The sequence below is a fragment of the Myotis myotis genome, unplaced genomic scaffold (genome assembly GCF_014108235.1).
Source record: "Myotis myotis isolate mMyoMyo1 unplaced genomic scaffold, mMyoMyo1.p scaffold_m19_p_8, whole genome shotgun sequence".
Taxonomy (NCBI): domain Eukaryota; kingdom Metazoa; phylum Chordata; class Mammalia; order Chiroptera; family Vespertilionidae; genus Myotis; species Myotis myotis.
Window position 1 is genome coordinate 76,234,723 of NW_023416390.1, and position 13,549 is coordinate 76,248,271.

At 40.3% G+C, this 13,549-nt stretch overlaps 1 protein-coding gene across 4 annotated transcripts in view; it reads left to right on the forward strand.

The window, feature by feature from the left end:
• The window catches only part of DARS1 (aspartyl-tRNA synthetase 1), a 74,000-nt gene that overhangs the window by 41,785 nt on the left and 18,666 nt on the right, over positions 1-13,549 (forward strand). For all 4 annotated transcript variants that reach the window (XM_036319781.1, XM_036319782.1, XM_036319784.1 and 1 more), the window contains one exon: positions 7,154-7,256. In XM_036319781.1, coding sequence (XP_036175674.1) covers positions 7,154-7,256 — 103 coding nt within the window. The remainder of the gene's footprint in view (positions 1-7,153; positions 7,257-13,549) is intronic.

A 13,549-nucleotide genomic window follows, 5' to 3' on the forward strand; every position in this document is an offset into this window, starting at 1 on the left:
AAGGAAGGGGGGAAAGAGATCAACCAAAGGGCTTGTATGCATGCATATAAGTATAGCCAGTGGACACAGACAGCAGGGGGGTGAGGGCATGTGCTGGGGGGTGGGAGCGGCTAGGGAGAAGTCAATGGAAGGAAAAGGAGACATATGTAATACTTTAAACAATAAAGAATTTAAATTTTAAAAAATAATATTCAAACTATCTTCCCAATTAGAATGAAGACAGGACAGGTACCGTGATTGTATAATTCAATACTGCATACCTTGTACCTGTAAATAGTATCAGTTAAGCCCTAGCTTGTTTGCCTCAGTGGATAGAGCGTTAGCCTGCCAACTGAAGGGTCAAGGACACATGCCTGGATTGTGGGCTCGATCCCCAGAAGGGGGTGTGCAGGAGGCAGCGGTCAGTGATTCTCATCATTAATTTTTCTAGCTCTCTCTCCCTCTTCCTTCCTCTCTGAAATCAATAAAAATATATATTTTAAATAGTACCAGTTAAAATTTTTGTAATGTCAAAATGAATAAAACCTATGGAGTATTATAGAAATGTGAATCTATTATCTATACATATAAAAGCCTAGTATGCAAATTGTCCCCTCGGGAGTTTGACTGGGAGTTCGCTCGCTCGCTGTGATGTGCTCTGACCACCAGGGGACAGCGTGGAATGAAGAAGGCCCCGACCGGCAGTCGGAAGGCCCTGATCACTGGCCAGGCCTAGGGATCCTTCCTGTGCATGAATTTCATCCACCAGGCCTCTAGTATAAAAATAAAATAATATGGATTATCTAAGAAAAAAGAAGGAAATAGAAAGAGGAAGTGGTGTGTTGAATTATTTCTTAAGTATTATTGGGATATGGATTTTTAAAATTAATTTATGTACTTAATTATGTTAATGCCATATATTTCATGAATGCTTAATTAATGGAATTATAGAATTTTAAGAAAAATCGCAGCTGCATATAACAATAAACTTTGATTTTTTAAATATCCTATATAATAAAGAGGTAATATGCAAACTGACCATCACGCCCTCACACAAGATGGCCGCCCCCATGTGGTCACAAGGTGGCCTCCACAAGATGGCTGGCAGGGGAGGGCAGTTGTGGGCAATCAGGCCAGCTGGGGAGGGCAGTTAGGGGTGACCAGGCCAGCAGGGGAGGGCAGTTGGGACGACCAGGCCAGCAGGGGAGGGCAGTTGGGGTGGGACCAGGACTGCAGAAGAGGGCAGTTGGGGGCAACTAGGCTGGCAGGGGAGGGTAGTTGGGGGCGACCAGACTAGCAGGGGAGGGCAGTTGAGGGCAACCAGGCCAGCAGGGGAAGACAGTTGGGGGCAATCGGGCCAGCAGGGGAGCAGTTAGGTGTCGATAAGACTGGCAGGGGAGTGGTTAGGGGGTGATCAGGTTGGCAGGCAGAGACGGTTAGGGGCGATCAGGCAGGCTGGCAGGTGAGCGGTTGGGAGCCAGCAGTCCCAGATTGTGAGAGGGATGTCCGACTGCTGGTTTAGGCCTGATCCCAGACCAGGGATTTAACCATGACTTTCTGTTTCACAGGTTGACACTCAACCACTGAACCATGCTGGCTGGGCAAACTTTTATTTCTTGCTTCTACATCTGAGGGTCAGTTAGAGTTTGGCTCATCTAGGCTTGTTCTGAAGTTGTGGTTTGGGTCCTGGTGTTTCTCAGATTCTTTGGACCATCAGTTTACCTGAGCATCATCCTCTCAAGAGAAATGCAGGGATGCTAAATGGCAAGTTCAACTGCATAAGTACATTTCAAGCCTTTGCTGGCTCACATCCACTGACATCTCATTGATAAAGCAAGTAATATGGCCAACCCCAAATTCTAAGGGAAGAGAAGTAACCTTCTGTCTACCTTGAAGCCATGGCAAAGGTGTGGATGATTATTGCTACCACGTGGGAATAAAGAGTTGGGACAAATAGTGTATCACAGAGATATGCTAAGAACTAATTTTTTTCCAGAAACATTAAATAATAAGACATTACTCTTATTTTAGGCTATGAAGCTTACCTCCTTCAATTATTGAAACTAGTTTGATCATTATAACAGAATCTTTGAAGTCTATTTTACACATTCTTCCTTTTTCTTAATGACAGAGGGCCATCACTGTGAACACCTATTACTGTGCTAGGTAAAGATGTGGTTCTTACAATATAAACTGATGAACAAAAACAGATCCAGAGACAGAGAAGCATCAATCAGACCGTCAAACCTCAGAGGGAAGGTAGGGGAGGGTGGGGGTAAGGGGGAGAGGTCAACCAAAAGACTTATATGCAAGCATACAGGCCTAACCAGTGGACACAAACAACAGGGGGGTGAGGGCATGAGTGGGAGCGATGGGGGGGAATGGGGGATAAGGACACATATGTAATAACTTAATTGATAAAAAAAAAAGATGTGGCTCTTTGCTACTTTCCAGTTTTTTGTTTTGTTCTGTTTTTAATATATATTCATCAGTCAACTGTTATTTAATACAACAGTTGTACCTATTTCTAACAGTTCCACCAGACTTTTTTAGTTTCCTACTTTTATTTATTGTAGACATGCAAAAGCTTTTAATGAAGATTGAGAGAACTATAGATAAGGAAAGTGTCCCTGGAATTATTAGTAAGGCTCTAAGTAATAAATGTATGGCACTTGTGTTGGAAAGATGGGATTTTATTCCTTCAGATAACCAAGTACTGTTTGTTTTTCTCCCAAGTTGCATGTTTTATGATTGCTTGAGTTACTCATATATCATTTGTTAAAAAAAAACAAACAAATTTGAGCCCGGCCGGCTTGGCTTAGTGTTTGAACGTCATCCGCCTCTGAACCAGGAGGTCACAGTTGGATTTGCTGTCAAGGCACAAGTCCGGGTTGTGGGCTCTATCTCCAGTAGGGGGTGTGCAGGAGGCAGCCAATCAATGATTCTCTCTCATCATTGATGTTTCTATCTCTCCCTCCTTCTCCCTTCCTCTCTGAAGTCAATAAAATTATATTTTTTAAAAACTTGATAGCCAACTCTAAATATTTTTATGAAGTACTTTATGTAAAGAATGGTGCTTTTTATAATTTTATTTTCTAAAGACAGTAGAAGTTAACTATTAAATTGACGGTTGACAGTTTCTGATGGATGACATGAAGTTTGTTGTGCCTATCGAGGCATTTTTAATATCAAGGCTATACTAATTCATCTTGTTTGTAGAGTGATTAATTATATGTAGGCTCAAAAGGGTAGTTGGGAAATGAAAGCAGTATAAAACACAATGCAGTGGTAGTGTGTTTTGGGAGGCAGTGGCAATAATAAAAATAGCTGACTTCGCTCTTGAAAAAAGATGTGTTTTATTTGCTTCATCCATTTCTCCTACAATAAAATAGTTCCCAGGAGTTCCTCTGCTTTCCACTATGGATTTTCTTCCTTCCAAGGCTTTTAGTTGCCTGTTAGACATAACCTCTTTCAAAATATAGATATTGTGGCATTAGTTTTGAAATGTAAAACTGAAACCTTAACAGGGTTTCTTTATGGTAACAGTCAAACTATATAGTATATACACATAAAGTATTAAGCCATTTTAACATTCAATATTAGTTAAAATCATTAGAATCTTTGTACAAAATGGAATTTTATCTAATACTGGCAGTAGCTTATTCAAGTATTCCTATCCCTCTTGTATTGACTCTATACATACTATAACTTTTTTATTAGTTTTAACTAGCAAGTTCTAGTCTGACCCTTTTTCACAAATTTGACTTTTTTTAAGGTTCTTTCCTTCTAAATTCATTTATGTCTATAAATAAATAGGGATAAATAGAAGGATATAGAGGTAGATATATAGACATGGTTGTAGGTGTAGATATAGAGATATTACAGCTAAATTATCCAAGGTTTAAAAATCATGGAATGATTTTACTAATATCTAAATAGGCTACTAGTATTCTTTTAACAACATGTAGCTTGTAGATATAATAAGGGGAAATACTGAGATTGGAAGGGCAAAAAAAATTATAGGCATCCTCTATATCTAGTTAATCCTACTTTTTTAATTGATTCAATAGACCAATTTATGATTACAGAAGTTTAACTCTGGCCCTAGTTTAAGAAATAGGTCAGGTTTTCAGAAGTTCTTTTGGAGTTATTTAGTATTGGAAACGATATTTAAATGCTGGTTGTTTTCTAATCTAACTGATCAAATATTTTAGCACATAATGCTACTGAAGTAAATGAAATAACTGAAGGCAGGCTCCGTTCCAAGTTTCAGGCCCTGGATAAAAGGAATCATCTGTTACTTCTGAGGGAGAAAGAAGATAAAATTTTGTTTTATTTAATTGAAACTTTAGTTAGCCTTAGGCAAGGTATCTTTACCATATTCCAGTTTCTTTCTGGAAAGATACTAGTTGAGAGTAGATGTGTTTATTGAGTTGGTGCCGGGGTTCTTGTCCCAGCATCAAGAAGGGTTCAGGAATCTGGAAAAGGCTGCGCATAGATGACATAAGAATCCAGAGACTAATAAAGAGTCCGGAGACGAGATATAATTTTGAAAGGCATTGGGGGGTCAGAGGACCTTCAGCTAAAGGAACTGAAGACTCCCTCCTTCTCTAGGACCCTTGCTTTTATTAACACAATTTGTCCTAAGGCAAGGTGGATATAATACACTTAAGCATTAACAGTTTGGGGAATAGCCTACAGCTGTTCCGGTGTTTGGCCAGTAGGAGGCAATAACATGTAGATCAGTGATGGGGAACCTTTTGAGCTCAGCGTATCAGCATTTTGAAAAACCCTAACTTAACTCTGGTGCCGTGTCACATATAGAAATTTTTTGATATTTGCAACCATAGTAAAACAAAGACTTATATTTTTGATACTTATTTGATATATTTAAATGCCATTTAACAAAGAAAAATCAACCAAAAAAATGAGTTCGCTTGTCACCTCTGACACGCGTGTCATAGGTTCGCCATCACTGATGTAGATTAAGATGCCCTTTAACTGTCTGGCAGCCACAATCAGTTTCCTGTTCAGGTTTGGGGAAATGCCTTTAGCCATTCCCAACAGGTGACTACATGTGTGACTCAACCCTGTTGAGTCCCCAGGTTTCATCAACCTCTTGATGAAACTCTTAGAATTATGACATGCTGGGATTGGTCTATGGCAAGTTGGCTTGAAGAAGGCTGTCTAGAAGGGAGTCAGAGAGGGTGAGATAGGAGAACCAAGATGGCCAGGGAAATAGTGGAGTGGAGCAGGTGGAGGTCTGGTTGGGACAAGTCAGGTTACTCTACGAAGCAACACACTCATCAGTGAGGAAGAGAAACACCTTCCTTATGGAAAGGTCTATGGCTGTGATGGCGAACCTATAACACGTGTCAGAGGTTACACGCGAACTCATTTTTTTGGTTGATTTTTCTTTGTTAAATGGCATTTAAATATATAAAATATCAAAAATATAAGTCTTTGTTTTACTATGGTTGCAAATATCAAAAAAATTCTATATGTGACACGGCACCAGAGTTAAGTTAGGGTTTTTCAAAATGCTGACACGCCTAGCTCAAAAGGTTCGCCATCACTGGTCTAAGTCCATGAAATATGAAATATAAGGTGAGCAGCAGAATTCTCACGAGGCCTGAATTATATACTCCAGTATCCGGTTTGCTCATGCAAACAAACAGGGCACCTGGTAGGCAGTAGTCACATTGACCAAAGGCTCAGTGACGTTAGACTGCCAGTATTAGAAAGCCTTTTTAAGAATAAACTGAAGCCTGTTGTGCCTTTGGGTCACAGAGTAGCCTTATCTTAGTTCACCAACTGTCTCTTTTGCCATAATAAATTGTGAATTTCTTCAATACACAGGTTTAGTCAGTGTAGGGTGGTAGCCCTCGTTCAGAAAACTTATGTGTGTACTATTGATCTTTTTTAAGGTAGTTGGTAACAGACACTATGAAATTTTAAGCAGTGTAGCAGAGTCAAGTGAAAAAAAATTTTTTTCTTCACCATTTTCCATCTATTCTCATTCTGATCCTTTTCCCAACCCTGAGCAAATGTTCATTGGAATGGATTGTGGTGTTCTCTTTTGTAAAATAAGCACTGTTGGATTTCTGGAATCTTGTCCAATAGCACCATAACTACTAAGGAAGGACTCAATACTTCATCAGAATACATAGAATCTTTACTATGAGAGTTACATCTTTTGTTTATATTCTCTATGATTCTGGATAGGGAATTGAACCATGAGAGGTTAATACAAAAGTTAACTAGGGTTTATGACATAAGCAGATAAACAGGGAGTCTAGAGCAGATTTTCCTGCAAAATTCAAGTTTGCTGTGGAATTACACTGCCCAGAAGATGCATTTATTTTACTCTTAATGTATATTTAGCTTCATATAAACATTATTTTTTAAAATATATATATATTTTATTGATTTCAGAGAGAAAAGGAGAGGTGGGGGGAGAGATAGAAAAACATCAACGATGAGAGAGAATCATTGATCAGCTGCCTCCTGCACACCCCTTACTGGGGATCAAGCCCGCAACCCAGGCATGTGCCCTGACAGCAAGTCGAACTGTGACCTCCTGGTTTAGAGGTCGACGCTCAACCATTAAGTCATGCTGGCTGGGTGACATTCTTAAATGGGATTACACAATCCAATAATTGTCTGCCATAAATTCAGTTAATGACAGAATATGTTCTATGGGCAATGAGGATTTAATTGCAGCACCCCAATGTCTTTTTATTATCTTGAAATGTTTCCAGTTGGCCTTCTTCTGTTATTTAGTTCCATTACATCCCAGTAATTGCATTTATTGAAGCCAGTGTTTTTTGTTATAGGAAATGCTGATCTTAGAAATTTCAAATATAGGCAGGGAAATATTCTTTAATAAATAATTGAAAGACTTTTCCCTATTTCTTGTGATTCAGTGCTGGTCCTTTTATAACCAGAGTATTTTATAAATGGTAATTAAATGATGGCATCTAGAAATCTTCTCTTCAAAGAATCTCACAAGGTGTGCTGCATAATAGTGTATTGTTAAATAGTCTGGGTTTATCTCAAGTGGTTTACTCTATTAAAGAAGTGTCTAATGTATTCAGCTTTACTGTTGAAACACCAAATGAGTTCTGACACTCTGACGAGATGATTAAAGTTGGGAATTTTTTTCTTTTGACAGCATCAGCAAAGAGAGCATCGTAGATGTAGAAGGTGTTGTGAGAAAAGTGAATCAGAAAATTGGAAGCTGTACGCAGCAAGATGTAGAGCTACATGTTCAAAAGGTAACTTTAAAAATACAAAATTGTGGCCCTAGCCAGTTTGGCTCTGTGGACAGAGCATCAGTCTTCGGACTGTAGGGTCCTGAGTTCAGTTCCAGTCAAGGGCACATACCTGGGTACCTGGGTTGTGGGCTCAATCCTCGGGGGGGGGGGGGGGGGGGGTTGCAGGAGGCAGCCAATCAATGATTCGCTCTTATCATTGATGTTTCTAACTCTCCCTCTCCCTTCCTCTCTGAAATAAAAATATATTTTTAAATATATCTATCTATAATAATAAAAGTATAAAAATCGACAAAACGACCCAATAGCAGAACAACCGTCCAGACGACCTTCCAGATGACCACACTATGACACACACTGGCACCAGGCCCGCCAAGGCAGGGACCTGGCCATCACCCCATGATCACCCCAAAGAGGGAGGCCCAGGTCACCGACCGACAGGCTGTGGCAGGTGGGCAGGGCCTCCATCTGCAGGGCGCGATCGATCGCATGATCGCCCTGCAAAGGGCAGCTGGCAGGGAGATCAATTGGGCTCCAAGATCGCCCCAAAGAGGGAGGCCCAGGCTGCCTGGCCAGTGGCACTGCGGCAGGTAGTCTGGGCTTCCCTCTGTAGGGGGCGATCCATCGCAGAACCCCAGCCAGGTGGGCAGGGCCTACCTCTTTGGGGTGATCAATTGCGGGGCTCCTGGACTGTGAGAGGTCACAGGCCAGGCTGAGGGACCCCCACCCACCCCCAAATGCACAAATTTCGTGCACCAGGCCTCTAATATATATATATATATATATATATATATGGCTAATATGCTAAGTGTTGTCTGGTCACTACAACATGCACTGACCATTGGGGCAGACGCTCAACACAGGAGCTGCTGTGACTCGCACTGGCCATTTACAGAGAAACGGCACCATGGACCTGGCACCCACAAAGCAACACTCAGCTTCCCCCAAGTGAGACACAGGCCCCGCCACCACCCCAGAACGACAGCCCACCAAATCACAGCCGACACTGCCGAGACCCCATGGCATAAAATGCAGCCCACAGCCCAGCCCGGAAACGGTCGCTGTGGACACCAGGTAATGACGTCACGTAGCAACGCCCAGTTTCCTCTCCCTAGCAACGACTTGCCTCCCTGCAGTTTCTTCAGCCCAGGAACACAACTTGCTTTATAGCCAGGTGCAAACATTTCACACTTTAACCAAATGTCGGTGAAACGTTTTCCCATGCCTCATCTCATTTGACCCTCACAGAGGTCCTGGAGTAGGTAAACGGGAGATTCGGTGGAATCCTATTTTCTTTTCATTAGCTGGAAAACGGAGATTTAGAAAGCTTAGAAACTTGACCCGACTGAAAAGAAGTAAGAAATGGTGGACCTTGAAAATGACTTCAGGTTTTCTCACTGTGCAGAATATAGTCATACACTGCTGCAGTTAAATATTTTACCCTTTGTTCTCCCTTCGTGATCTGCAATAATAATCTGCTTCATGTTGATATTTACTGTTGTGTTGCTGACAATTACCTAAAAGAGAAGTTGGGGTGCTTCACTGGGCTGGAAAAAGTTTAGCTAAATCAGAATCAGGTCTAATTAAGCAAGTTTTATAGATATATTCTTTCATATATCTTTTATAGATATATTCTATATCTATAAAAGGCTAAGTTGATTCATGCATGCGCAATACTTACAAAGCTCTTGATGGTGTCAATCGCATGCATGTGTTTCAATCTGTCATTGTTGATCGTGAATTTGGTTGACACTTCCATTATAGAGAAAGGGAAAATAGCTATCTACTTATATAAAAAACCTGAGTGTAATATCATGGCCAGCACCACGACCAGTCCTGCAGGGGTCGTCTTGGAAACGGCTGCACCCTCCCCCAGCTGTTTCCTGGAGGGCGAGGTTTCAGACAGGAACCTGCCCTCTGAGTGGAGCGTGGAAATGAAATGATTTGTAATGGGTCTATTATTGAAGCTACCTTTAGAAATACTATATTTATAGATTAGTGGTTCTCAACCTTGGCTGCACATTAGAATCACCTGGGAATCTTTTTAAAATCCTGATTTCTGGGCCTCATCCTCCAGAAATTCTGTTTCTTTGTTACTAATGTTGTGGCCCCATAACAAAGAAACAATTTCCGGAGGACGAGGCCCAGGAATCAGGATTTTTTAAAAAATATATTTTATTGATTTTTTACAGAGAGGAAGGGAGAGGGATAGAGAGTTAGAAACATCGATGAGAGAGAAACATCGATCAACTGCCTCCTGCACACCCCTAACTGGGGATGTGCCCGCAACCAAGTACATGCCCTTGACCGGAATCGAACCTGGGACCCTTCAGTCCGCAGGCTGATGCTCTATCCACTGAGCCAAACCGGTTAGGGCGAAATCAGGATTTTATTTTTTTTTTTATTTTTATTTTTTTTTATTGCTTAAAGTATTACAAAGGGTATTACATATGTGTCCATTTTATCCCCCCGCCCTAGACAGTCCCCTAGCCTCCCCTATCCCCCAATGTCTTATGTCCACTGGTTATGCTTATATGCATGCATACAAGTCCTTTAGTTGATCTCTTACCCCCCTACCTTCTGCCCCGCAACCCTCCCCGGCCTTCCTGCTGCAGTTTGACAATCTGTTTGAGGCAGCTCTGCCTCTGTATCTATTATTGTTCAAAAGTTTATAATGGTCTCTATTATCCATGAATGAGTGAGATCATGTGGTATTTTTCCTTCATTGACTGGCTTATTTCACTTAGCATAATGCTCTCCAGTTCCATCCATGACGTTGCAAATGGTAAGAGTTCCTTCCTTTTTAGAGCAGCATAGTATTCCATCGTGTAGATGTACCACAGTTTTCTAATCCATTCATCTACTGATGGGCACTTAGGCTGTTTCCAGATCTTAGCTATGGTGAATTGTGCTGCTATGAACATAGGGGTGCATATATCCTTTCTGAATGGTGTTTCTGGTTTCTTGGGATATATTCCTAGAAGTGGGATCACAGGGTCAAATGGGAGTTCCATTTTCAGTTTTTTAAGGAAACTCCATACTGTCTTCCATAGTGGCTGTACCAGTCTGCATTCCCAACAGCAGTGCACAAGTGTTCCTTTTTCTCCACATCCTCTCCAGCACTTGTCGTTTGTTGATTTGTTGATGATAGCCAGTCTGACAGGTGTGAGATGGTACCTCATTGTTGTTTTGATTTGCATCTCTCGGATGATTAGTGACTTTGAGCATGTTTTCATATGTCTCTTGGCTTTCTGAATGTCCTCTTTTGAAAGGTGTCTATTTAGGTCCTTTGCCCATTTTTTGATTGGATTGTTTATCTTCCTTTTGTTAAGTTGTATGAGTTCCCTATAAATTTTGGAGATTAGGCCCTTAACAGATATGACATTGGCAAATATGTTTTCCCACACAGTGGGTTTTCTCGTTGTTTTGTTGATGGTTTCTTTTGCTGTGCAGAAGCTTTTTATTTTGATGTAGTCCCATTTGTTCATTTTCTCTTTAGTTTCAAGTGCCCTAGGAGCTGTATCAGTGAAGAAATTGCTTCGGCATATGTCTGAGATTTTGTTGCCTTTGGATTCTTCTAGAATTTTTATGGTTTCCTGTCGTACATTTAAGTCCTTTATCCATTTTGAGTTTATTTTTGTGTATGGTGTAAGTTGGTGGTCTAGTTTCATTTTCTTGCATATATCTGTCCAATTTTCCCAGCACCATTTATTGAAGAGACTATCTTGGCTCCATTGTATGTTCTTGCCTCCTTTGTCAAATATTAATTGAGCATATTTGTTCAGGCCGATTTCTGGGCTCTCTATTCTATTCCATTGATCTATATGCCTATTCTTGTGCCAGTACCAGGCAGTTTTGAGAACAGTGGCTTTGTAATACATCTTGATATCTGGTATTGAGATCCCACCTACTTTGGTCTTTTTCAGGATTGCTGCAGCTATTCGGGGTCTTTTTTTATTCCAGATGAATTTTTGGAGAGTTCGTTCTAGATCTGTGAAGTATGCCGTTGGTATTTTAATGGGAAGTGCGTTGAATTTATAGATTGCTTTGGGTAGTATGGACATTTTAATGATGTTGATTCTACCAATCCATGAACACGGTATGTTCTTCCATCTGTTTATGTCTTCCTCTATATCTTTTTTCAACGTCCTGTAGTTTTCTGAGTAGAGGTCTTTTACCTCTTTAGTTAAGTTTATTCCTAGGTAGCTTAATTTTTTTGGTGCGATGGTAAACGGGATTGTTTTTATAATCTCTCTTTCTGAAAGTTCACTATTGGTGTATAGAAATGCCTCGGATTTCTTGGGGTTAATTTTGTATCCTGCTACATTGCCAAATTCATGTATTAAGTCCAGTAGCTTTTTGATGGAGTCTCTAGGGTTTTGTATGTATAATATCATGTCGTCTGCAAATAAGGACAGTTTTACTTCCTCTTTTCCAATTTGGATGCCTTTTATTTCTTCTTCTTGCCGAATTGCAATGGCTAACACTTCCAGTACTATGTTGAACAGGAGTGGTGAGAGGGGGCATCCCTGTCTTGTTCCTGTTCTTAGGGGAAATGGTGTTAGTTTTTGTCCATTGAGTATGATGTTGGCTGTGGGCCTGTCATATATGGCTTTTATTATGTTGAGGTATGATCCTTCTACTCCCACCTTGCTGAGAGCTTTTATCAAAAATGGGTGTTGAATTTTGTCGAATGCTTTTTCTGCATCAATTGATATGACCATGTGGTTTTTTTCTTTCAATTTGTTTATGTGATGTATCACGTTTATTGATTTGCGGATATTGTACCATCCTTGCATCCCTGGGATAAATCCTACTTGGTCATGGTGTATGATCTTTCTGATGTACTGCTGGATCCGATTTGCTAAGATTTTGTTGAGGATTTTGGCATCTATGTTCATGAGGGATATTGGCCTGTAATTCTCTTTCATTGTGTTGTCTTTACCTGGTTTTGGTATTAGGGTGATGCTGGCTTCATAGAATGAGCTTGGAAGTGTTCCTTCCTCTTGAATTTTTTGTAGTAGTCTGAGGAGGATAGGTTTTAGTTCTTCCTTGAATGTTTGGTAAAACTCCCCTGTGAAGCCGTCTGGTCCTGGGCTTTTGTTTGATGGCGGAATCAGGATTTTAAAAAGGTTCCCAGGTGACTCTAATGTGCAGCCAAGGTTGAGAAATTCTTTTTCTTTGTAACTAATTAGTCCTGGATTCAATTCCGGTCAACCTTGGTTGCAGGCTCCTCCCCAGCCTGGGGTGGTCAGGGCTCTTGCAGGAGGCAACCAACCAATGTGTTTGTCTCACATCGATGTTTCTCTCTCCCTCTCTCTTCCACTCTCCCTAAAAATCAATGGAAAAATATCTTGGGGTGAGGATTGACTATGCACACACACACACACACACACACACACACACACACATATAAAAAAATTGTGTACAGAAATAGGTTTGAGTAGTTCTTATAACTATTCATGTTAAATCTATATCTTCTTAATAATTAGAGGTGTTACAAAATGTTGAGATTTATAAATAGACTAACTGAATCTGTTAGCTTTTGTTTTATAACAAACCGCCCCATACTTAGTGACTTAAAACAACAAACATTTATTTGCTCACTTTTCTGTACATTGGGCAGTTAGAGTCGGCCCATCTGGATTGGCTCATCTGCTCCATGGGTCATCGACAGGGTTCACTGATATTTATGGAACATATTTTCCTGTGGCCTCAGTTCATCTAGCAAGCTAACTCATGCTTGTTGACATGGTACCAGACTGGTTCCTAGCAGCAAGAGAGGGAAGCCTTAGTGTGCATACACTCTTCAAGCTTCTGCTTGTGTCATGTTTGCTAAGAATTTCATTGATCAAAGCAAGTCACATGGCCAAACTCAGATATAAGTGATGGAAAAATAGATTCCACCTTTTGATGTTAGGAGAGGCGACATCATTGGAAAAGGGCATATGTACAGAACAGGAGGAATGATGGAAGCCATTTTTACAAACAATCTACCATAGTCACACAGGGAAAAATATGTAACACATTGGAGAAGCTTTATTCACTATTATGAACCTATTTTGCTATGAACTTTCTTATGATGATGTACTTCTAAACATTAATTATACTAATTTTTAATCATCTTTTCTTACAATTTTATTTCTGATATTTTACAGTATAGAAAAGTCAAGAGACAATACTATATTGGTCTTACATTCTAGCAATAACTTATTTTCATACAAGATTTATTTCACATCTCTTTTCTCATCAGACATAAAAACTGGAAGTGCTCATTTTCATTGCCTTTGAAAATA